This window comes from Oncorhynchus tshawytscha, linkage group LG34, assembly GCF_018296145.1.
Source record: "Oncorhynchus tshawytscha isolate Ot180627B linkage group LG34, Otsh_v2.0, whole genome shotgun sequence".
In the NCBI taxonomy this organism is placed as follows: Eukaryota; Metazoa; Chordata; class Actinopteri; order Salmoniformes; family Salmonidae; genus Oncorhynchus; species Oncorhynchus tshawytscha.
Window position 1 is genome coordinate 14,053,356 of NC_056462.1, and position 26,592 is coordinate 14,079,947.

At 43.6% G+C, this 26,592-nt stretch overlaps 1 protein-coding gene across 5 annotated transcripts in view; it reads right to left on the reverse strand.

Moving 5' to 3' along the window:
- Nucleotides 1-26,592, reverse strand: part of LOC112262376 (serine/threonine-protein kinase DCLK2-like) — a 76,734-nt gene that overhangs the window by 15,126 nt on the left and 35,016 nt on the right. For 4 of the 5 annotated variants that reach the window (XR_006080752.1, XM_042311828.1, XM_042311830.1 and 1 more), the window contains exons 3-13: nt 16,119-16,233; nt 11,435-11,542; nt 11,134-11,187; nt 9,493-9,587; nt 7,580-7,661; nt 6,085-6,190; nt 4,965-5,022; nt 3,738-3,857; nt 1,594-1,740; nt 680-813; nt 275-352 (exon numbers count right to left, since the gene is read on the reverse strand). Coding sequence is in view for 4 of the 5 variants with exons in the window: in XM_042311828.1 (XP_042167762.1) it covers nt 275-352; nt 680-813; nt 1,594-1,740; nt 3,738-3,857; nt 4,965-5,022; nt 6,085-6,190; nt 7,580-7,661; nt 9,493-9,587; nt 11,134-11,187; nt 11,435-11,542; nt 16,119-16,233 (1,097 nt within the window). In the remaining variant the exon portion in view is untranslated. The remainder of the gene's footprint in view (nt 1-274; nt 353-679; nt 814-1,593; nt 1,741-3,737; nt 3,858-4,964; nt 5,023-6,084; nt 6,191-7,579; nt 7,662-9,492; nt 9,588-11,133; nt 11,188-11,434; nt 11,543-16,118; nt 16,234-26,592) is intronic. The other variant, XM_042311829.1, reaches the window with a different exon arrangement.

Consider the following 26,592-nt stretch of genomic DNA (forward strand, 5'->3'; position numbering starts at 1 on the left):
AAATAACATTGTGTAGTGTACTGGAGGTTAAATAACATTGTGTAGTGTACTGTAGGTGTCTGGAGGTTAAATAACATTGTGCAGTGTACTGGAGGTGTCTGGAGGTTAAATAACATTGTGCAGTGTACTGGAGGTGTCTGGAGGTTAAATAACATTGTGTAGTGTACTGGAGGTTAAATAACATTGTGTAGTGTACTGTAGGTGTCTGGAGGTTAAATAACATTGTGCAGTGTACTGGAGGTGTCTGGAGGTTAAATAACATTGTGCAGTGTACCTGCGGAAGGGAGGAAAGCCACAGAGCAGGATGTAAGTGATGACCCCAGTTGCCCAGATATCCACCTTCAGACCATAACTGGGGAGAGAGACAGAGAAGAGATGGAGAAAGAACAGAGAGAAAGAGCAGAGGGGGAGAGAGAGAAGAGAGAAAGCAGAGCAAGTAAGACAGGGAAAGAGAGAGCAGAGAGAGAAAGAGAGCGAGCAGAGAGAGAGAAGAGAGAAAGCAGAGCAAGAAAGACAGAGGGAAAGAGAGAGCAGAGAGGAAAAGAGAGAGCAGAGAGAGAGAAATATGAAGGACGTGTTGTTTAACATCCGTGTGGGTTTCCTCTTCAGCGGCGCTAGTCACTAGAATGTCTGATGCTATGGATACAGGTACAGGTTCCCTGAGTTGGCAGTAACTCACCCAGCCTCAGCGATGATCTCAGGGGCCACGTAGGTGGGGGTTCCACACACGGTGTGCAGGGGCCCCTCAACCACAGTGGCCAGACCAAAGTCCCCCAGCTTCAGAGACTTAGTGCCGTCAAGGTACTCACACACCTAAGGGGCAGACACACAAAACATAGTTACCAACTCATGTCACCTCAATTCAAAAGGCATTGTGCATTTCATATGCAAATCTCATATGCAAGTACTTTAGCATGCCATATGAAAATCTCAAATCTCATATCCATAGTACACAGCGTTGTACGAGATCTTCAGTTTCTTGGCCATTTCTTGCATGCCTTCATTTCTCAGAACAAGAATATACTAACAAGTTTCAGAAGAAAGTTCGTTGTTTCTGGCGATTTTGAGCCTGTAATCGAACCCACAAATGGTGATGCTCCAGATACCCAACTAGTCTAAAGGCCAGTTTTATTGCTTCTTTAATCAGAACAACAGTTTTCAGCTGTGCTAGCATAATTGCAAAAGGGTTTTCTAATGACCAATTAGCCTTTTAAAATGATAAACTTGGATTAGCGAACACAGGAGTGATGGTTGCTGATAATGGGCCCATGTAGATATTCCATAAAAAATCTGCCGTTTCCAGCTCCAATAGTCATTTACAACATTAACAATGTCTACACTGTATTTCTGATCAATTTGATGTTATTTAATGGACAAAAAAATAGCTTTTCTTTCAAAAACAAGGGCATTTCTAAGTGACCCCAAACTTTTGAAAGGTTGTGTATGTCTCAGCCACTCTGGTGGAATTGTGTCACAACAATTCTGACATATTGTTGTCAGGTAACTACTGTATGTCAATTCAACAACATATGATCTTACAGTGTACAGTGTAGCTGGCTACCCCAGTCTTCATTGTGGTCCCTCACTACTCACCAGCAGGTTCTCAGGCTTGATGTCTCTGTGTACTATGTTCATGCTGTGGAGGTACTTCAGGGCTCCAGCCAGGTTAAACACCATGACACTGGCATCTCTCTCTGTGTACTTAGTGGAGGACGTGATGGCATCAAACAGGTCGCCACCCTGCAGGAAATGGACGCATTAGACACATTCATGTTGAATTAAGAACTTACCTAAATGATAAGGTACCTAAAATATTAATGTTGCATGCACTGATGAAGTGCAGAATACTGCTGTAGTGGTCAGTAGTGGTCAGTAGTCAGTAGGTTGACTGATACTAGTCATAGTGGTTGACTAGTAGAGGTCAGTAGTGGTTGACTAGATACTGTAGAGGTCAGTAGTGGTTGACTAGATACTGTAGAGGTCAGTAGTGGTTGACTAGATACTGTAGAGGTCAGTAGTGGTTGACTAGATACTGCAGAGGTCAGTAGTGGTTGACTAGATACTGTAGAGGTCAGTAGTGGTTGACTAGATACTGCAGAGGTCAGTAGTGGTTGACTAGATACTGTAGAGGTCAGTAGTGGTTGACTAGATACTGTAGAGGTCAGTAGTGGTTGACTAGATACTGTAGAGGTCAGTAGTGGTTGACTAGATACTGTAGAGGTCAGTAGTGGTTGTCAGTAGTGGTTGACTAGATACTGCAGAGGTCAGTAGTGGTTGAGTAGATACTGTAGTGGTTGACTAGATACTGCAGAGGTCAGTAGTGGTTGACTAGATACTGTAGAGGTCAGTAGTGGTTGACTAGATACTGTAGAGGTTAGTAGTGGTTGACTAGATACTGTAGTGGTTGACTAGATACTGCAGAGGTCAGTAGTGGTTGAGTAGATACTGTAGTGGTTGACTAGATACTGCAGAGGTCAGTAGTGGTTGAGTAGATACTGTAGTGGTTGACTAGATACTGTAGAGGTCAGTAGTGGTTGACTAGATACTGTAGTGGTTGACGAGATACTGTAGAGGTCAGTAGTGGTTGACTAGATACTGTAGAGGTCAGTAGTGGTTGAATAGATACTGTAGAGGTCAGTAGTGGTCGACTAGATACTGTAGAGGTCAGTAGTGGTTGACTAGACACTATAGATGTCAGTAGTGGTTGAATAGATGCTGTGGAGGTCAGTAGTGGTTGACTAGATACTGTAGTGGTTGACTAGATACTGTAGACGTCAGTAGTGGTTGACTAGATACTGTAGTGGTTGACTAGATACTGTAGAGGTCAGTAGTGGTTAACTAGATACTGTAGAGGTCAGTAGTGGTTAAATAGATACTGTAGAGGTCAGTAGTGGTTGACTAGATACTGTAGAGGTCAGTAGTGGTTGACTAGATACTGTAGAGGTCAGTAGTGGTTAAATAGATACTGTAGAGGTTAGTAGTGGTTAAATAGATACTGTAGAGGTTAGTAGTGGTTAAATAGATACTGTAGAGGTCAGTAGTGGTTAAATAGATACTGTAGAGGTCAGTAGTGGTTAACTAGATACTGTAGTGGTCAGTAGTGGTTGACTAGATACTGCAGTGGTTGACTAGATAATGTAGAGGTCAGTAGTTGTTGACTAGATGCTGTAGAGGTCAGTAGTGGTTGACTAGATACTGTAGACGTCAGTAGTGGTTGACTAGATACTGTAGTGGTTGACTAGATACTGTAGAGGTCAGTAGTGGTTGACTAGATACTGTAGTGGTTGACTAGATACTGTAGAGGTCAGTAGTGGTTAACTAGATACTGTAGAGGTCAGTAGTGGTTGACTAGATACTGTAGAGGTCAGTAGTGGTTGACTAGATACTGTAGAGGTTAGTAGTGGTTGACTAGATACTGTAGAGGTCAGTAGTGGTTGACTAGATACTGTAGAGGTCAGTAGTGGTTAAATAGATACTGTAGAGGTTAGTAGTGGTTAAATAGATACTGTAGAGGTTAGTAGTGGTTAAATAGATACTGTAGAGGTCAGTAGTGGTTAACTAGATGCTGTAGTGGTCAGTAGTGGTTGACTAGAAGATACTGCAGTGGTCAGTAGTGGTTGACTAGATAATGTAGAGGTCAGTAGTGGTTGATAAGATGCTGTAGAGGTTGACTAGATACTGTAGAGATCAGTAGTGGTTAAATAGATACTGTAGAGGTCAGTAGTGGTTGAACGTACCTTGACCAGCTCCATGACCAGGTAGAGTTCAGTGGGTGTGTCCACTTCGTCTATCAGCTGGATAATGTTGGGGTGTTTGACTCTCCTCAGCACTGCCACCTCATTCTCTATCAGGTGCTCCTGCACACACACACACACACACACACACACACACACACACACACACACACACACACACACACACACACACACACACACACACACACACAGAGAACAGTCTCTCTGTTGATACATGGTACTGGGACTGTCAGCAACACTGTCTGAGAGAACAGTCTCTGTTGATACATGGTACTGGGACTGTCAGCAACACTGTCTGAGAGAACAGTCTCTGTTGATACATGGTACTGGGACTGTCAGCAACACTGTCTGAGAGAACAGTCTCTGTTGATACATGGTACTGGGACTGTCAGCAACACTGTCTGAGAGAACAGTCTCTGTTGATACATGGTACTGGGACTGTCAGCAACACTGTCTGAGAGAACAGTCTCTGTTGATACATGGTACTGGGGCTCTGTCAGCAACACTGTCTGAGAGAACAGTCTCTGTTGATACATGGTACTGGGACTGTCAGCAACACTGTCTGAGAGAACAGTCTCTGTTGATACATGGTACTGGGACTGTCAGCAACGCTGTCTGAGAGAACAGTCTCTGTTGATACATGGTACTGGGGCTCTGTCAGCAACACTGTCTGAGAGAACAGTCTCTGTTGATACATGGTACTGGGACTGTCAGCAACACTGTCTGAGAGAACAGTCTCTGTTGATACATGGTACTGGGGCTCTGTCAGCAACACTGTCTGAGAGAACAGTCTCTGTTGATACATGGTACTGGGACTGTCAGCAACACTGTCTGAGAGAACAGTCTCTCTGTTGATACATGGTACTGGGGCTCTGTCAGCAACACTGTCTGAGAGAACAGTCTCTGTTGATACATGGTACTGGGACTGTCAGCAACACTTACATTCATTCACCACGTTACAACCTGGGTTGCTGAGGTCAGCTGCTATTGGGTGACACAGTCAAAGAAATACAGTGGCAACAACATATCTCTCTCTCTCTCTCTCTCTTTCTCTCTCTCTCAGCAACACTGTCTGAGAGAACAGTCTCTGTTGATACATGGTACTGGGGCTCTGTCAGCAACACTGTCTGAGAGAACTCTCTCTCTCTGTCTTCTCTCTGGGACTGTCTCAGTCTCTCTACTCTCAGCAACACTCTCTTGCTCTCTTACCTTTCCACTGCACTTGGCCTTGTCAATGATCTTCAGTGCATACTCCTTCCCAGTGGACCTATAAAGACATACAGCAACACTAGTCCTTCAAATCATGTATATTATATTTACTGTAAATCCTTCAAACCAACCCAAATCATGGTATATTGTATTTACTGTAAATCCTTCAAACCAACCCAAATCATGGTATATTGTATTTACTGTAAATCCTTCAAACCAACCCAAATCATGGTATATTGTGTTTACTGTAAATCCTTCAAACCAACCCAAATCATGGTATATTGTGTTTACTGTAAATCCTTCAAACCAACCCAAATCATGGTATATTGTATTTACTGTAAATCCTTCAAACCAACCCAAATCATGGTATATTGTGTTTACTGTAAATCCTTCAAACCAACCCAAATCATGGTATATTGTGTTTACTGTAAATCCTTCAAACCAACCCAAATCATGGTATATTGTGTTTACTGTAAATCCTTCAAACCAACCCAAATCATGGTATATTGTGTTTACTGTAAATCCTTCAAACCAACCCAAATCATGGTATATTGTGTTTACTGTAAATCCTTCAAACCAACCCAAATCATGTGCAACCATCTGCCAAACCATAACATTTTTTAACACGTTTGAAAGGCACTTTTTAGTGTGTTTCATCACAAACTAAGATTCTAAGTTCTACCCAACAGTAGACTGAACAATGTTGCATCCCCATACACAGTCATAGGCTGAAGCATCAGACAGTGTGTGATGGTGTATTGGAGCATCTAGCCCTTCTGATTAGACGAAGGAGTCTGCTCTCTGTATATTACAGACAAACTGCTGAGTCAGAAGGGAAACGGTAATGAAGTGGATTTCATGGGCTGAACCCCAGACACACGCACATACACAAACAGTAAATGCTTACTTAAATTCTATAAATAAATGCCTGCTGACATTAAGCCTTTGAAGCAGTTATGACATGTGCCGTGGCGCTTATTAAGTCACATTGAAAGCTACTGATCAACGTGGTCATTTATAAATAGGGCTTTTTAAGTCCAACAGCCGAGTGAACATTCATTGCAAATATGAAAATCCATCAATGAGATGTAAAGAAATGTAATATTCTGAATTTACATACCGTTCTACACAGTCTTTCACCACGGCAAAGTTTCCGTCTCCTATGACCTTGCCGACCTTGTACTTATCCAGGACGGTTGTGATAGAGCTACAGCTGTTGCCGTTAACTGATGAGGAGAGACGTGTTACAACGGGGCACATCAGAATGCTCTTTCAGTTACTTCCTGTGGCCCACATATATACAGACTGAACAAAACATTAAGAACACCTTCCTAATATTAAGAACACCTTCCTAATATTTGCACCCCCACCTTTTGCCTTCAGAACAGCCTCAATTAGTCGGGGCAAGGACTCTACAAGGTGTCGAAAGAGTTCAACAGGAATGCTGGCCGATGTTGACTCCAATGCTTCCCACAGTTGTGTCAAGTTGGTTGGATGTCTTTTGGGTGTTGGACCATTCTGATAGACAGGAAACTGTTGAGCGTGAAAAACCCAGCAGCGTTGCAGTTCTTGAAACAAACTGGTGCACCTGGCACCTACTATCATACCCCGTTCAAAGGCACTTAAATCTTTTGTCTTGATCCTACACCCTCTGAATGGCGCACATACACAATCCATGTCTCAGTTGTCTCAAGGCTTAAAAATCCTTATTTAACCCGTCTCCTCCCCTTCATCTACACTGATTGAAGTGGATTTAACAAGTGACATCAATAAGGGATCATACATTCACCTGGATTCACCTGGTCAGCCTGTCATAGAAAGAACAGGTGTTCATAATGTTTTGTACACTCAGTGTAGAATGACGTACAATACCTACAAGTACTTACTCTGGTAAAACTCTGGTAAAACTTGCATTGCAGTGAAATGAATATGATCTCGTTTTGAAATGAATATGATCTCGTTTTAATCGCGTTTTAATCTAATCAAAGTATAAAGTCATTAATTGCCCATTAACCCAGGCAGCCTAGCTCCCACCCTAGAACTAATGTCTGGCCTCTCCTAAAGAGGAACCAACAATATTATGCAGACACACAGCCCAAGGACGTGTTGATGCCGCCTGGCTGTCTCACGCAGAAGCACACAGATCTTTTCACTTGTTCTCCGCATCACACTTCTCTGTCCCCCTGTTGTGAGTGCTGCTGTGATGCGGCACGTGTCGCTGAGTAAGCAATTCTAATATAACAAAACCTGCATTGAGGCCCTAGGGGGGATTGGGGATGCATTGGGCCACGTGTTTAGGGGTGAGTGAGTGCAGGCAGGAGCTGTGAGAGTTGGCACAGAGACAGGATGACACAGGGTACAGAGAGGAGAGGAGGAGAGAGAGGAGGAGGAGAAGAGGAGAACAGAAGAAGAGAAGGGAGGCGTTGAGAGGGGAGTGGAAGAAGAGTAGGGAGGGGAGGAGAAAGGAGGAGAGGAGAACAGAAGAGGAAAATGGAGGAGAGGGGAGGAGAAGGGAGAGGTTGAGAGGAGAGGGGAGGGATGAGGACAGGAGTGGAGTGGCGAGGCAAGGAGGAGGAGAGAAATCTGAAGAAAATGTCAGAGAAGGGGACACCTACCCTCAGGACTCATGTTATAGGCCAGCTCCAGACTGTGTGGAGACCCGTTAACATTGGTGGCAGACGTGTGATGTGGCGGAATCTGGAAAGGGGGAGAGAAACAAAGTAAGAGATGAAGAGAGGAGGGAATGAGAGAAAAATAAACAGAGGTCAGCATCCTTCCCCTTTCAGCCACCACTCAAGTCAAAACCTGGACACACGCATCACCATGGCAACTATAAATATCAAAAATGGCACACACAGAATGGATTAGAGGTCAAGGTTGGCTGGGCACAACTGTTGGTTACGCAACTCCCAATCCAATGCTTTGTTTTGACATCAATACTAGCAGGGCGATCGAATTAGCCAGTTACATCTCCAGAGTAATACAACAGGACAGGTCCGCTTCATAACATCGATCCAGAACGAAGCCCTGGGATCTAGGGACATTGACTAATGGTTTTGCTTTAAGTAGCATGCATTTGAAATCCAATATAGTGCCATGACAGAGTGTGTCAGGATAACTTGCTCATGGATCCCCGTAGTGTCTAATAGTGCTTCAGAGTTCTGACAGGAAACTAATACAAAACAACCCCGCAATTAAATGGTATAGTTTGGTACTGGCACTTACCCTTTATATGGCTTACATTCTTCTGTTGGTTTTTTTCCCTCCCTTATTTCTTGTGGTTTTTTTTGTTCTACTATTTTGATATTGAATACTGCACTGCTGGGAAGGGCTAGCAAGTTAAGCATTTCACTGTACTTGTGCAGGCCTTTTGAATGTATTTCAATTGACTGATTTCCTTATATGAACTGTAACTCAGTAAAATCTTTGAAATTGTCGCATGTTGGATGTATATTTTTGTTCAGTATAGTTTGGTAAGAAAATGTTTCATATTCGACTTTATAATCTATTATTAGATAGGTAGCTCAATGGAAAGATAGAAGACGATTCTACAAAAACATGTCTCTTCTGTATTGCTCCTACAGTTCTCCATTCTGTGGACGTTGTGTGCCTACCCAAACTCAAAATAAAGTGAGCAGGTATGTATATCACTGTGTTAATTATGCATTTGGCGTAAAATAAGTGTTCTGCCCTTCAGAACAGTACAGGGTGTTGAGAACTATCTTAATGGATAGGCCTCCCCTACTGTCACTTATCAGGCACAGAAAGAGAAAACACAAACTTTAATGGATCGAAATGATGACCAATGTTGGAAATAATGAATAATTTGACGAGAGGCCTTTTCCAAAAGAGACAGCTGTGATGGCTGTTTGAATAGGTGATATGGGTTATTATAAGACTCCTTTTTCAAGCATTCTTGGCTTTCACATGCGACAGAATCCGCCAAGTCATCTCAGTAATCTTTTCTATTATGGAAGAGAAGCTCTTTCAACACTTCTAGAAGTACACGAACCATAAGGCTTATTTCTGTTACCTGGACTAGAAAAATGTATGCATTATTTAGTACAATCTCAAGGTGAAACACCTTTGAACTGGGTGGATTACATCATCAATCTTTCTTTCCAATTTGTTACTTTGTGATGTCTTTCAGAGTAACTAAGTTCTATCAAACGTTATGGACCTGCCAAGTAAACACGGTGTAGGTGTTGCCAAACTGTAATAATCATCTCGAGAACGTTGTCCCCACTGTCAACAGATTCAAGTGTTCTGGCCAACCACTATTCCTGATCTAATGCACTTGAGGTTAACTCATTTGCCACTATATGGTTATTTATAGCATATCACTCTTCCTATACAGGTACATACAGTGCAATATAATTATCTGGAGATTATAGGTGTGTGTGTGTGTGTGTGTGTGTGTGTGTGTGTGTGTGTGTGTGTGTGTGTGTGTGTGTGTGTGTGTGTGTGTGTGTGTGTGTGTGTGTGTGTGTGACATGTGTGTGTGTGTGTGTGTGTGTGTGAGACTTACCTTGAAGCTGTGTATACTATGGAGGCTGGTGGGGGAGGAGCTGTTGGATTTGGAGGACTTGGGGGTGGAGATTGTACTGCTGGGGACACCATTGACTGGAGAGGAGAGAGAGAGAGAAAAGAGGGAAGGAGAGAGGGAGGAAGCCATAGTAAGACAATGATAGGGCTAGGGCTGGCCCAACAGGATGTGCTGATGTGGGGAAGGGCAAACGAGAGAGGAAGTCCTTTTTCCTCTGGAGAGATGTGGCTGGTTAAAAGTGTATTACTGTTATTACATTGTGTATTCTATTTTTCATATTTTTTTGGACACTAAAGGAAATGCCTCTATCACAGGAAGTGATATACGATAGGGCAGGAAATCCATTTGTGACACAACAAAGTTCACTTTGAATGGGTTTACTTTCACTGAGTTGACAAAGCTCTGTACAAACATATCTCCAGATCGCCGAGTGCTAGATTTTCATCAGGTGTAGTGTGGCGTTTCGTGTCTAGAACTGTGTGTGACTGTCCAACTTCCTGTCCGGTCCCCTGTGGGGGGAAGCAGGTTGTGTTTGGCTCCAGCAGACAGACACGCAGGGTCACCCCAGGTGCCTCCGCAGGCTGCCTGGATAATCTGTCTGCAGCTAAGGCCACACGAAAGCTACGACCCTGAGGGTTCAAGGGTACCTCAAGCAGCCTACCTCCAGGAACCTCCCTGTGTCACAAACAGTCCTCTCCTCAAACAGCAGGGCCTTTCTATGGAGAAGTCGGCTGTATTGGTAATGGTAGTGTATTTCTGTGAAAAGCCTCATCTGCCACACACTCTAGGTTCTTGGCAGGTACACTGCCACACGCTGTACCCGTTCCCTGAGATAACCAATCTGGACCTGCGAATAGCAATCAGAACCACCAATACAGTACAGCACCTGTGATGGAATGTGATGCCAGACAACTGATGTGATTATTCAATTCAATTAGAAGGGCTCAGTGAAAGTAGCTGAAGACTAAAGCACTGAGGCTAATTTAGTACATGGGTTTGTATCAGCCGGTCCTGCACCAGTCTGTGCTCAGATTAGATGCATACTGTAGAAGCCAGAGAGAGTTTCTGGGCCAGGGCCAGGAAGAGAGGAGAGAGAAAAATAGAGAGTGAAAAAGAGAGAGAGAGCAAGAGCCAGAGAAAGAGAGAGGGAGAAAGAGAGAGCGATATCCAGAGATCTTTAAATAGTCTTGGGTCAGGGTGGCAGGCCAGGGAGGTCCACAGTGGAGCAGAGCTCCTTCAGAGTAATTGATGGCACTTCCCTACACAGCAGGAGTCTGACTGACATTACAATATACTGTACTGAAAGAGACTAACTGGACCTCTCACAGGGCCCCGTCAGCCACAAGGTCAACTTCAGGCCACGGGTGTACTGACCAAGACTCCAAGCAGTCAGGAACTTCAAAAGGGTTTAATTGGTGGCCTCTCTGAGAAAGACTCATGTAGTGATTATTTTTAACATATTGTAGAGATGATTAAGGCCAGGAATTATTCTTGGTTAGGCTTCATGCTCAGGGGAAAACTCAAGGTCCTAGTAATGATAGCTAGGTAGATGAAAATGAGTGGTTTGTTGTGGTGGGGTAATGGGCCAATAGAGTGGGCAGTGCAGGATGTCAACAGGCTTACCTGGGGATTTAACAGGAGACTGGCTACTGGTGGAGTAATGGATTGGTCTTCTTACTGCAGAGAGAAAGAGAGTTTTACAGCTCAAGGTTTCAATGTCCAACTTAAAGCCTCAAAATCAATTTTTACCTGAGCTTAAGATAAATGTTTGGTAATCGACCATATGGCCTGTAGCCTGCCAAAATCCTGAAACTCTTTGAGGTGATTACACTAGTTAGTGTCAGATGAAAATCAGTTACTCAGTCCATCATCCAATAACTGTGTGTGTGTGTGTGTTTGTGTGTACGTGCATGCATGTGTATACCTATGCCAGGGGACTTGATACGGCGTGAGAGTCCAGGGCTCTTGCTCCCAGCAGCCCTCGTTGGAGTGGGCGAGCGAGCAGAGTATGAGGACTTGAGCACCCGGCATTCTGTGAAGACAAGACACACAGGGTTAAAACCACACACACACACTGACACCGTCACACACACCGACCTCATTTCCTATCTAGCACAATTCAATACAGTTCCCAGTGTTCCAGTCAAACTATTTTTAAATAGCTCCAGCTAGGAACTAGCTCTATAATATAATTGGCTCTCTTTGAGAAAGCATTAAGTAGGGAGTGTTCAAGAAGTTAAGAATGTTTAATTCACGCAGAGAGCTTTCCACAAAAAAAACTCAGTTAAGCATTTGCTTTTTCCAAACGAACACCACATGTGCAGTCGTCTGTGGCTCTGTGCGCTCCAAAACTCCATGAAAAATGCACAAGCTGTGGTAATTACGCTATCGTGTTTGCTGCCTGCTGCGCTGCTACCAACGCCGTTGTGTTAGTAGCGTTTCACAGAGGTGTGTACACCAGCTGACAGAGCGGCGCTGCTGGAGCAGTAGGTGTCGGGGTAACGAGGTTGGTGGTTCAACTGTTTTAGTGGTGTTGCACAGACACATAAAACAGTGGAGGCTACTGAGGGGAGGACAGCTCATAATAATGGCTGGAACCGAGTGAATGGAATGGTATCAAACACATGGAAACCAAGTGTCTGATGTATTTGATACCATTCCACTGATCCCGCTTCAGCCATTACCACGAGCCCCATCCTCCCCAATTAAGGTGCCACCAACCACCTGTGATACAGAGTTGTCTTAGCAGTGTTGACGACAGAGCGAGCTGCGTTCAGGAGCAGCATATGACTGGTTACTGTAATGACACTAGTGGTTAAACTGTCTGGGTTCATGTCAGATGCTGTTAATTGGGGGGTGTTACAGTGTTAAACGCTATTATGACACCATGAACACAGAGGAGGTACCAACCAGCTGTGGCCAATTGGAGACAAATGATTCCCTATAAAGTGGACGTGACCCAAGCCTGTTATTAGAGCAGACCCCAGGTGCGATTCAGTTTACTAAGATGCTAGCTACTGTACCATGCAAGTTTGTTGACTTGCAGTGTTGACTTTTTATATCGTTCCCTAAACCGTGTTTGGATTTGACACTGTTCTCCACAATTGAGTCTGACAGTGCAACAGCCCCTTGGGACTCCTGTAAGACACTGTGCAAAGACTTAGCAGCTGAAAAGAGGTACCTAGATGCAAACACTTGTTTTGAGAAGACCTAATTCTTCAAATGGAGCCTGGGCGGAGAAGTAGGACAAGGAAGCGCTAAAACAACTGAAGAACAGATTCAGCTGAAGAAACTAAACACTCATCGTTAGAACAAACAGTGTTTACACTGTGTGTGTGTGTGTGTGTGTGTGTGTGTGTGTGTGTGTGTGTGTTTTAAAGATGCACTATGCGAAATCACTCTGCCATTTCCTTGTTGCTAACATTCTAATAGTTTGCCTAATTTCTGTTTATGTGAAAAAACAAGCAAGTATAGTGTAGAGAATCATTGTACCATCTAAACTGCTGTGAAATATATTTTCAGCTGGTGTACAAAACCGAAAGTAAAGACACAAAAACTCAACTTAAAAATGGGCCATATAGAAATAGTGCACATAGAACAGATGTACCGCTTCTTAGACTTGCTTTCAATGCGAGTGACAGATCTATACCTCACATTTCTATGTGAATTTTGTCAGGTTGTCCAAAAAGTGACATATTGCAGCTTTAAATGTTATGTTACAGGAGCAACACTAAGAAAACAGGATGTAGCTAGAACCTTGGGAATAGTTTGGAGAAGTGTCTGAAATTAGCCTGTTTGGATTTTATATACAGTACATCCTGTCTCCACCTTATCTAGCACAGAGGATAGGGGACTGCAGAGGAGTTGTACTGACATTGGCCTGCTTAAGATAACAATGGGTTAGCTATGGACTAAAGAGGCCATATCCTGCTGCAGTAGGGGGTATCGCTGCGGACAACTTTTAAGTGATTTTCAAGAACGTCTTCTTCTCAACACAGGGATGGTACATATTCATATAATGACAGTCACTGAAGAACCCTGGAATGGAATGAACTACTACAACTACACCCTACAAAATGTGACTGCAGCCACTTTCCCCTACAGAAGGCAGGAATCTGTGTGTGTTCAGACCGATAGTCTCACACATACTGTAATCAATAGTTTCCTTCTCTTGGAGGAGAGGAATGAATTAAGATATTGAGTGATGATCACACTATGTCAGTGTCATGATTAAGCATCACAAGTCATCGGAACCACTTTTAGAACAATTAACAAGTCTCATTCAACTGAGAAAATTAACGTTCACTATTGTTTGGTTGACAGATAATTATCATGTTACACCATTCAGACACACTTCACCCTGACATCTAGTATGAAAAGGGGAAAGTGGTTTGGCATTGACATCTCTTTAGAGAATTTACACTATACTATTAGAGACATAGTCTGCTAAGCTAAGGCTAGCTTTTTCAAACAGAAATTTGCATCCTGTAGTACTAACTCAAAAAAGTTCTGGGACACTGTAAAGTCCATGGAGAATAAGAGCACCTCCTCCCAGCTGCCCACTGCTCTGAGGCTAGGAAACACTGTCACCACCGATAAATCCACTATAATTGAGAATTTCAATAAGCATTTCTCTACGGCTGGCCATGCTTTCCACCTGGCTAACCCTACCCCGGTCAACTGCCCAGCACCCTCCACAGCAACCTGCCAAAGCCCCCACCATTTCTCCTTCACCCAAATCCAGATAGCTGATGTTCTGAAAGAGCTGCATAATCTGGACCCATATAAATCAGCCGGGCTAGACAATCTGGACCCTCTCTTTCTAAAATTATCTGCCAAAATTGTTGCAACCCCTATTACTAGCCTGTTCAACCTCTCTTTCGTATCGTCTGAGATTCCCAAAGATTGGAAAGCTGCTGCGGTCACCCCCCTCTTCAAAGGGGGTGACACTCTAGACCCAAACTGCTACAGACCTATATCTATCCTACCCTGTCTTTCTAAGGTCTTCGAAAGCCAAGTTAACAAACAGAATACCGACCATTTCGAATCCCACCGTACCTTCTCCGCTATGCAATCTGTTTTCAGAGCTGGTCATGGGTGCACCTCAGCCACGCTCAAGGTCCTAAACGACATCATAACCGCCATTGATAAGAGACATTACTGTGCAGCCGTATTCATCAACCTGGCCAAGGCTTTCGACTCTGTCAATCACAACATTCTTATTGGCAGACTCGACAGCCTTGGTTTCTCAAATGATTGCCTCGCCTGGTTTACCAACTACTTCTCTGACAGAGTTCAGTGTGTCAAATCGAAGGGCCTGTTGTCCGGACAGTCTCTATGGGGGTGCCACAGGGTTCAATTCTCGGGCTGACTCTCTTCTCTGTATACATCAATGATGTCGCTCTTGCTGCTGGTGATTCTCTGATCCACCTCTACGCAGACGACACCATTCTGTATACTTCTGGCCGCCCTTGGACACTGTGTTAACTAACCTCCAGACGAGCTTCAATGCCATACATCTCTCCTTCCGTGGCCTCCAACTGCTCTTAAACGCAAGTAAAACTAAATGCGTGCTATTCAATCGATCACTGCCCGCACCTGCATCACTACTCTGACTTAGAATACATGGACAACTACAAATACCTGGGTCTCTGGTTAGACTGTAAACTCTCCTTCCAGACTCACACTAAGCATATCCAATCCAAAATTAAATCTAGAGTCGGCTTTCTATATCGCAACAAAGAATCCTTCACTCATGCTGCCAAACATACCCTCGTAAAACGGACCATCCTACCAATCCTCGACTTCGGTGATTGTCATCTATAAAATAGCCTCCAACACTCTACTCAACAAACTGGATGCAGTCTATCACAGTGCCATCCGTTTTGTCACCAAAGCCCCATACATTACCCACCATACTGTATTTATTTATTTATTTATCTTGCTCCTTTGCACCCCAGTATCTCTACTTGCACATTCATCTTCTGCCGATCTACCATTCCAGTGTTTAATAGCTATATTGTAATTACTTCGCCACCATGGCCTATTTATTTCCTTAACTTACCTCATTTCCACTCACTGTATATAGACTTTTTGTTTTCTTTTGTTCTACTGTATTATTGACTGTATGTTTTGTTTATTCCATGTGTAACTCTGTGTTGTTGTATGTGTCGAATTGCTACTCTTTATCTTGGCCAGGTCGCAGTTGCAAATGAGAACTTGTTCTCAACTAGCCTACCAGGTTAAATAAAGGTGAAATATATATATTTTTTAAACATAAAGGAGGGGTGAGTCCAAAATGGCAACCTATTCCCAATAGAGTACACTCCTTTTCACCAGAGCCCTATGGAGGCTCTATAGGGAATAGTGTGCCATTTTTATGACCTTTATTTAACCAGGAAGTCCCATTGAGGTCAGAAGACCTCTTTGCTGAGGGAGACCTGGCATGTCCCACGCACCCTATGAAGGAAATAGGAAGGAAAGAGGGAGGAAAGGGTTGGGACAGAGAGGCCATAGAAATATAGAAGAGGAATCTACATCTATTTCTATGAGAGAGACCAAGGTTTCACAACATACAGGTGATGTTAGATTTAGTTAGTCAGGCCTACCAGTATCCTTACCACTGTGATCCAACAGGAAGTCATCCTGGGCGTAGCGGTACTTCTCTGGGCCGCACGCGATGAACACGTCGTCCTCGCCGAAGAAGTCCTGGAGACAGGTGGTCTGGGGAGAGGGGGAGAGGGAGAAAGAGTGAGATGTGCAGAGGAAGGTAAGCTAGAAGAGGAATCATGTGTCGGTCCTTGAGTTTAGAGGAAAAACTCTGGGCACTAGTTATAGAAATATTATGGGCCCTCGCAAGACATCTTCTAAAAGGTCTGTTTAATGGGGTGTACCCATACCACGCATCTCTGTGGAGAATCAACTCATTTCCTTTGTGGAAACAGTAGCTCATCCACCATTTAATATGCAGAGAGAAGCCGAATGGGAATCCAATCGTTTCACACCCCATTGTACTCACTATTGCATCATCTCTGTGTGAACATCCCACTCTCCGGGACATAGTCTTTCAGATGATTCTACTAAACATCACCATGAGATTAGAGCTGGATCCCACTCTCCGGGACATAGTCTTTCAGATGATTCTACTAAACATCACCATTAGATTAGAGCTGGATCCCACTCTCCGGGACATAGTCTTTCAGATGATTCTACTAAACATCACCATGAGATTAGAGCTGGATCCCACTCTCCGGGACATAGTCTTTCAGATGATTCTACTAAACATCACCATTAGATTAGAGCTGGATCCCACTCTCCGGGACATAGTCTTTCAGATGATTCTACTAAACATCACCATGAGATTAGAGCTGGATCCCACTCTCGGGACATAGTCTTTCAGATGATTCTACTAAACATCACCATTAGATTAGAGCTGGATCCCACTCTCCGGGACATAGTCTTTCAGATGATTCTACTAAACATCACCATGAGATTAGAGCTGGATCCCACTCTCCGGGACATAGTCTTTCAGATGATTCTACTAAACATCACCATTAGATTAGAGCTGGATCCCACTCTCCGGGACATAGTCTTTCAGATGATTCTACTAAACATCACCATTAGATTAGAGCTGGATCCCACTCTCCGGGACATAGTCTTTCAGATGATTCTACTAAACATCACCATTAGATTAGAGCTGGATCCCACTCTCCGGGACATAGTCTTTCAGATGATTCTACTAAACATCACCATGAGATTAGAGCTGGATCCCACTCTCCGGGACATAGTCTTTCAAATGATTCTACTAAACATCACCATTAGATTAGAGCTGGATCCCACTCTCCGGGACATAGTCTTTCAGATGATTCTACTAAACATCACCATTAGATTAGAGCTGGATCCCACTCTCCGGGACATAGTCTTTCGGATGATTCTACTAAACATCACCATTAGATTAGAGCTGGATCCCACTCTCCGGGACATAGTCTTTCAGATGATTCTACTAAACATCACCATGAGATTAGAGCTGGATCCCACTCTCCGGGACATAGTCTTTCAGATGATTCTACTAAACATCACCATTAGATTAGAGCTGGATCCCACTCTCCGGGACATAGTCTTTCAGATGATTCTACTAAACATCACCATTAGATTAGAGCTGGATCCCACTCTCCAGGACATAGTCTTTCAGATGATTCTACTAAACATCACCATTAGATTAGAGCTGGATCCCACTCTCCGGGACATAGTCTTTCAGATGATTCTACTAAACATCACCATGAGATTAGAGCTGGATCCCACTCTCCGGGACATAGTCTTTCAGATGATTCTACTAAACATCACCATAAGATTAGAGCTGGATCCCACTCTCCGGGACATAGTCTTTCAGATGATTCTACTAAACATCACCATTAGATTAGAGCTGGATCCCACTCTCCGGGACATAGTCTTTCAGATGATTCTACTAAACATCACCATTAGATTAGAGCTGGATCCCACTCTCCGGGACATAGTCTTTCAGATGATTCTACTAAACATCACCATGAGATTAGAGCTGGATCCCACTCTCCGGGACATAGTCTTTCAGATGATTCTACTAAACATCACCATTAGATTAGAGCTGGATCCCACTCTCCGGGACATAGTCTTTCAAATGATTCTACTAAACATCACCATGAGATTAGAGCTGGATCCCACTCTCCGGGACATAGTCTTTCAGATGATTCTACTAAACATCACCATGAGATTAGAGCTGGATCCCACTCTGGTAGAACTGGAGGAGAAGAAGGAGCCATTATTATAATACATGTCATGTTGTTGAAGGATGTCTGTGCTATTTCATTATTTTCTGCGCATCACTGTGTGTGTGTGTTGCTACATGCTGACGGCTCGCTCGAACAGCCCAATTAAAATCTGTCTGATGTGATAGCTCTTCAATGGTTGCTAAGCTCAGTGCCACAATGGACGAGGCAACACTTTACAGCTCATAGCAAAGAGCTGAGGGTCAAAACATCACAACAATAAAGTACTGCAGAGTCTAAATACACTGTCAGGTGAGGAAATCACTGCAGCAAGCATTTCTGTTGCGTAGGCCCTTTCTTTATCTCTCTCTCTTTCACCTTCCATCTCCATTTTGTCTTCTCTCCACCTCCAGGTTAGTGTTTTTCCTCATGAATCTTGCCCCGGAGGCAGCTCTGCAGATTGGTCACTAGCTTGCACATGATTTTAAACCTAACCTTAACCACACTGCTAACCCTAATGCCTAACCCTAACCGTACATTCATTTTGACTTGCAGCTGGCCCATCTAGCGGACATCTCTCAGTTCTGCCTCCAGGGCAAGATTCATGACAATAAACGTCAACCTGCCTTCCACCTCTCCTTTCTCTCATGTAATATCTATAGCTACCATGATTTAATCACACAAAGCAGAGGGAGTTGCGCCTACATTACTTATCCACACACACACACACACACACACACGCTCCTCTGCATTACTGTGATGGTGTGCATTCAGCCCAGGCAGGTAGGGAGAATCAGTGGGTGGACAGGCAGGAAGGGGATTCCTTTATTATCATCATCATCATCATCATCTCACCCCCACACCTCCCACTCATACCCTGGGAGAGGGGAGAGAGGGTTGACTGGTTGGAGCCAGTTAGGTAGGCAGATGGGACAGCCACAGAAGCTTGGGGGTTGAGGCAGTGGAAGAGGGACTGTGTGTGGTGGGCCTGGACTCTGGAGCAGATGGAGAGCAGTCTGCTGGAGGACCTTCTCTCTCAGGACTGCAGATTTATACATTTCCCAAATCAAAACAGCAACAGCCATCATAACACATTGACCAAAATCCTCTTCCAATACAGATTCCAAATCTCCTCCATCCCCACACATCCTTTTTAGGGCTCAGTCAGAAACTCTGTCATGCTGACTTAATACATGAATGGATGACTTGACTTGGCAGTGTGTTGTGAGGCAAAATCAATAGCCATTGGAGGCTGAGAGAGACAAACAGACAGAGACAGGAGACAGAGACAGGAGACAGACAGGAGACAGAGACAGAGACAGACAGGAGATAGAGACAGACAGGAGACAGACAGGAGACAGGAGACAGACACAGACAGAGACGAAGAGATAAACAGAGACAGAGAGAGATAAACAGAGACAGAGAGAGAAACAAACAGAGACAGAGAGATAAACAAACAGAGACAGAGAGACAAACAGAGACAGAGAGAGACAAACAAACAGAGACAGAGAGATAAACAAACAGAGACAGAGAGAGATAAACAAACAGAGACAGAGAGAGAAACAAACAGAGACAGAGAGAGATAAACAAACAGAGACAGAGAGAGAAACAAACAGAGACAGAGAGAGATAAACAAACAGAGACAGATAAACAAACAGAAACAGAGAGAGATAAACAAACAGAGACAGAGAGAGATAAACAAACAGAGACAGAGAGAGATAAACAAACAGAGACAGAGAGAGAAACAGAGACAGAGAGCGATAAACAAACAGAGACAGAGAGAGATAAACAGAGACAGAGAGAGATAAACAAACAGAGACAGAGAGATAAACAGAGACAGAGAGAGATAAACAAACAGAGACAGAGAGATAAACAAACAGAGACAGAGAGATAAACAAACAGAGACAGAGAGAGATAAACAAACAGAGACAGAGAGAGATAAACAAACAGAGACAGAGAGCGATAAACAAACAGAGACAGAGAGATAAACAAACAGAGACAGAGAGATAAACAAACAGAGACAGAGAGATAAACAAACAGAGACAGAGAGATAAACAAACAGAGACAGAGAGAGAAACAAACAGAGACAGAGAGAGATAAACAAACAGAGACAGAGAGACAAACAGAGACAGAGAGACAAACAGAGACAGAGAGAGATAAACAAACAGAGACAGAGAGATAAACAAACAGAGACAGAGAGAGATAAACAAACAGAGACAGAGAGATAAACAAACAGAGACAGAGAGAGATAAACAAACAGAGACAGAGAGAGAAACAAACAGAGACAGAGAGAGATAAACAAACAGAGACAGAGAGACAAACAGAGACAGAGAGAGATAAACAAACAGAGACAGAGAGATAAACAAACAGAGACAGAGAGCGATAAACAAACAGAGACAGAGAGATAAACAAACAGAGACAGAGAGAGATAAACAAACAGAGACAGAGAGACAAACAGAGACAGAGAGAGATAAACAAACAGAGACAGAGAGAGATAAACAAACAGAGACAGAGAGAGATAAACAAACAGAGACAGAGAGAGATAAACAAACAGAGACAGAGAGAGATAAACAAACAGAGACAGAGAGAGATAAACAAACAGAGACAGAGAGATAAACAAACAGAGACAGAGAGAGATAAACAAACAGAGACAGAGAGACAAACAGAGACAGAGAGAGATAAACAAACAGAGACAGAGAGATAAACAAACAGAGACAGAGAGCGATAAACAAACAGAGACAGAGAGAGAAAACAAACAGAGACAGAGAGAGATAAACAAACAGAGACAGAGAGACAAACAGAGACAGAGAGAGATAAACAAACAGAGACAGAGAGAGATAAACAAACAGAGACAGAGAGAGATAAACAAACAGAGACAGAGAGAGATAAACAAACAGAGACAGAGAGAGATAAACAAACAGAGACAGAGAGATAAACAAACAGAGACAGAGAGAGATAAACAAACAGAGACAGAGAGACAAACAGAGACAGAGAGAGATAAACAAACAGAGACAGAGAGATAAACAAACAGAGACAGAGAGCGATAAACAAACAGAGACAGAGAGAGAAACAAACAGAGACAGAGAGAGATAAACAAACAGAGACAGAGAGACAAACAGAGACAGAGAGAGATAAACAAACAGAGACAGAGAGAGAAACAAACAGAGACAGAGAGAGATAAACAAACAGAGACAGATAAACAAACAGAGACAGAGAGAGATAAACAAACAGAGACAGAGAGAGATAAACAAACAGAGACAGAGAGAGATAAACAAACAGAGACAGAGAGAGAAACAGAGACAGAGAGCGATAAACAAACAGAGACAGAGAGAGATAAACAGAGACAGAGAGAGATAAACAGAGACAGAGAGATAAACAGAGACAGAGAGAGATAAACAAACAGAGACAGAGAGATAAACAAACAGAGACAGAGAGAGATAAACAAACAGAGACAGAGAGAGAAACAAACAGAGACAGAGAGATAAACAAACAGAGACAGAGAGATAAACAAACAGAGACAGAGAGATAAACAAACAGAGACAGAGAGAGATAAACAAACAGAGACAGAGAGCGATAAACAAACAGAGACAGAGAGAGATAAACAGAGACAGAGAGAGATAAACAGAGACAGAGAGATAAACAGAGACAGAGAGAGATAAACAAACAGAGACAGAGAGATAAACAAACAGAGACAGAGAGATAAACAAACAGAGACAGAGAGAGATAAACAAACAGAGACAGAGAGAGATAAACAGAGACAGAGAGAGATAAAGAGAGACAGAGAGAGATAAACAGAGACAGAGAGACAAACAGAGACAGAGAGAGATAAACAAACAGAGACAGAGAGAGATAAACAAACAGAGACAGAGAGAGATAAACAAACAGAGACAGAGAGATAAACAAACAGAGACAGAGAGACAAACAGAGACAGAGAGAGATAAACAAACAGAGACAGAGAGATAACAAACAGAGACAGAGAGAGATAAACAAACAGAGACAGAGAGAGATAAACAAACAGAGACAGAGAGATAAACAAACAGAGACAGAGAGAGATAAACAAACAGAGACAGAGAGATAAACAAACAGAGACAGAGAGATAAACAAACAGAGACAGAGAGAGATAAACAAACAGAGACAGAGAGAGATAAACAGAGACAGAGAGAGATAAAGAGAGACAGAGAGAGATAAACAGAGACAGAGAGACAAACAGAGACAGAGAGAGATAAACAAACAGAGACAGAGAGAGATAAACAAACAGAGACAGAGAGAGATAAACAAACAGAGACAGAGAGATAAACAAACAGAGACAGAGAGACAAACAGAGACAGAGAGAGATAAACAAACAGAGACAGAGAGATAACAAACAGAGACAGAGAGAGATAAACAAACAGAGACAGAGAGAGATAAACAGAGACAGAGAGATAAACAGAGACAGAGAGATAAACAGAGACAGAGAGTGGTGAGGTGAGAGGAGGCGTGTGTGTTTGGCAGGCAGTGGCTCTTGGGTGGCATAGCTGAAATGGCTGCCATTCCACAGCCGGGATCACTCACACTGAGCAGCTGCTAACCCGGACAACTAGCCATATGTTGGCATCGTCATAGCGACGGCTTTAAGACCGGGAGCAGTAGACATTGTTGGAACACTTCAGCTGCCTTTGATGACCTTTCCCATTGGATGAATGCCTTCACAACACATATGTAACCTACAGGTTACTGATCCTATGAGATGTGATAGTGTACATCCACCATGGATTAAGTCCAGTACCATGAGTACATTGTTAATGAAAAGGACAAACCATATGAGCTAATGTCGCTAAGCTGCTCAATGGTACTGCCAAGTATTAGTATTTTACTAGGATCCCCATTAGCTGCTGCTAACACAGCAAATACTCTTCCTGGGATCCACACCAAACACACTACAGACTCATGTAAAACATTCTAAATATGCAGACTCACAGTGACACATCAAATATTCCCAGAATCTAATGCCATAAGCATAAGCTGACATAATAGTGAAGTTCAGAACAGTGCAGATATAGGGTTAGAAAAGCCAGTAGTTTTCCATCCATCCAGGGCTGAGCTCTGTACAGTCCAGACAGTCTGCATTATGGGGACACAGTACAGCGTGTGACAGAGTCTGCATTATGAGGACACGGTGTGTGACAGCCAGAAGCCTCAGACTGCTGAGGTGGCCTTGTCATTGTGTCCCCTGCCAGTGGTGATGACACCAGCAGACAGGACAGGAGACGTTGGTGACGGTGGTGGTGGTGGTGGGGGGGAAGCAATACAACACTATAATGGGTACAGTACACAACACAAGCCCAACACTTTTCACTTTCACACTGACGTTTGACAATTTGACCACAAAAGAGGCACTAGTTAGTCTCTTCTGCATTGACCTTTCAGTTGTCAGAGAGGAGAGTGAATTAAATTAGACAGGGTCATTTTGTATCGCCCCTGGAAACGGTTGCCCGTTTGACTGCCACCTGGGAAACCACTGTGGCGACCCCACAGTGTGGCGATATGATTGTCCAGGAGGCTTCAGGCCTGGCTACCATCGTGGCAGCCTCCCGGAGGCTGAATGGGACTACTGTAGATCACTGTGGGTCATTTAAGATGGCCTGTGGTTCTCAGGAGGCCAAGGACAGATGGAGATAAGAGGGATACACTCACAGGGTTTTGGAAAGAAAGAGAGGTAAGAAAGAAGGCATAAGAGAGGTCTTTAAACAACGCTTGCCAGCTTGCACAGTCCCAATTTTGCTGATCAGATCCTCTGGAGAGCATCCTCTCAAAGTGCATACTGAGGCCACGGTACCGTCTGGGGGAATAGTAGAGAACAGATTAATAAGGCAGGATAAGGATGTCAGACCTCATAGTCCATGTTGCTGTTTGTGTTCCCTTGACAACCGCTGCCAGGATCAACAACAGCCAATGGCACACAGACCCTGTCAGGTTGAATTAGTCCTATCAGAGAGATTACTCGTTTGGGGGAGGGGGGATCTTGTGGCTGTGTGTCTTTGGGGTGTGTGTCTTTGGTGAGTGTGTGTTTATCTTATGTGTGTGTCTGTGTTTCTTTGGGGTGACATCTGTAACCTCAGTTTGCCTGCCCATCTCACACACTTGTTCTAATTTGGACCTTTCCTTGTTCTCTGTCTATCCCTCTCTGGTCTCCCCATCTCTCCTATTCTGCCCTGGCCGATCCAGCAACAGAGAGAAATATGGGTTGAGGACTTGGGGGGGCAAAACACACCCCCTAAAACAGCTGCTGTTGTATGAGAAAGTCAGAGCTAAAATATCTGACTTGATATTTAATTAACGACTGTTTACTAGTGGTTCAATTATGAGGTTGGCATTTAGATCGACAATGGGTTGTTCCTATGAGGATATTGATGTGAAAAATCCATCATTGTCAGGCTCATGCTGTGGGCTATAAAATAACCATTTAAACAGATTAAAACATTCAGGATGATGTTCTTAATTGCTAGAGGACAGCATGTTTGGAAAAACATCAACAAAAAAGACATCGCTCATCCTAATTTCTTAATTCCATTCTTTTAGATGTGTGTGTATTGTTAGACACTACTGTACTGTTGGAGCTAGAGAAACAAGTATTTCGCTACACTCGCAATAACATCTGCTAGATATGTATATGCAACCAATACAATTTGATTTGACATTGATGTGAGCTAAAATGTCCCTTTCACCCAATGGAGAATTGGGCTAAATTATCCCCGAAAGGGACGTGGACTCTGACTGAACTGACAGATGTGAAGGCCATTGAGCTAACAACCACTGTGGGACAGAAAGAAGCCTACCCAGCTCTCATACAGGACAAACAGAACATCACAAGACCTTTTGCGTCTTGAAACGGAGCTGGAGTGTCATCACTCTTTCACAGAGAAAAAGATACTCATCAACTGAAAAGCAAGACAGCGGTTCTCATAAAAGGTGAGTGGAGTAGACTAGGATACAACTCCTGATCGTTGCTTACTTCCCTTTCCATAATGAAGGTGGTAGCGGGTCGATTAGTGGGTGTACTCTAAGGCGCTGCAGTGGGAGTGAGGATGAAAATAGAGACCCCCATTATCATCAGTATCATCACAGGCCTGACAGCCCAATCGTTGTAATCATGGGGTGGAAGGGTGACAGTAATAAGAGGGTAAGAGGGGGTGGGATCTCCCAGAATGGAGGAGAGAGGGAGTGAAGAAAGAGAGGGATGGTTTGGGAGAGAGAGCTGGTTTATGCAGGAGAGAAGAGAAAGGAGGGGGGGAGAGGGGGATAGTGTAGAAGGAGTGAGAGAGGGGGAAACTCTGTGCCTGCTGCCTTCAGCAAGGTCATAGTAGCGTACTGCAATGCACAGCACCATGGAACAGGAGTCAGGACAGAGTGCATTGTGGGATATTGGGGTTGTCCTCACACGGGTTATCAACTATTTAGAGCCGTAGGCTACACACCATAAGTACAAACATGCAAATGAATCCTCTTCATTCCAAATGTATGATAATTGCATTACTCTTTTTAAGACTGATGAGCTAGTTAGTTACTCCACGGTGCAGGATACGTAAACTGTTGCTTAATCTGTGAGTGGAGTGTAGACTACTGGTTAATTCTTTTAGATTAGAGTGGTAACTCTCCTCCCTCATGTTAGACAACCAGCCTTTGATGAGACGGATGGAGAGGAAAAACACAGAGCTAGGGGGGAGAAATTAAACTCATCATTAGCTAGCTGGACTGAATTAAGACTAGCGATTAGCGGCTAAACACTGTAGGCTTTTTACCAGCGCAAATTCCAGTTGGCCTCAAATCCATACAGAGGTGGCTTTTGAATAGCCTAAACCACCAAACAACTGCAAAAAGGAGCTGGCGTTAGTATTCATCAGGCCTTCCTCCGTGAGACCAGACAACTGCAAAAAGGAGCTGGCGTTAGTATTCATCAGGCCTTCCTCAGTGAGACCAGACAACGGCAAAAAGGAGCTGGCGTTAGTATTCATCAGGCCTTCCTCAGTGAGACCAGACAACTGCAAAAAGGAGCTGGCGTTAGTATTCATCAGGCCTTCCTCAGTGAGACCAGACAACTGCAAAAAGGAGCTGGCGTTAGTATTCATCAGGCCTTCCTCAGTGAGACCAGACAACTGCAAAAAGGAGCTGGCGTTAGTATTCATCAGGCCTTCCTCAGTGAGACCAGACAACTGCAAAAAGGAGCTGGCGTTAGTATTCATCAGGCCTTCCTCAGTGAGACCAGACAACTGCAAAAAGGAGCTGGCGTTAGTATTCATCAGGCCTTCCTCAGTGAGACCAGACAACTGCAAAAAGGAGCTGGCGTTAGTATTCATCAGGCCTT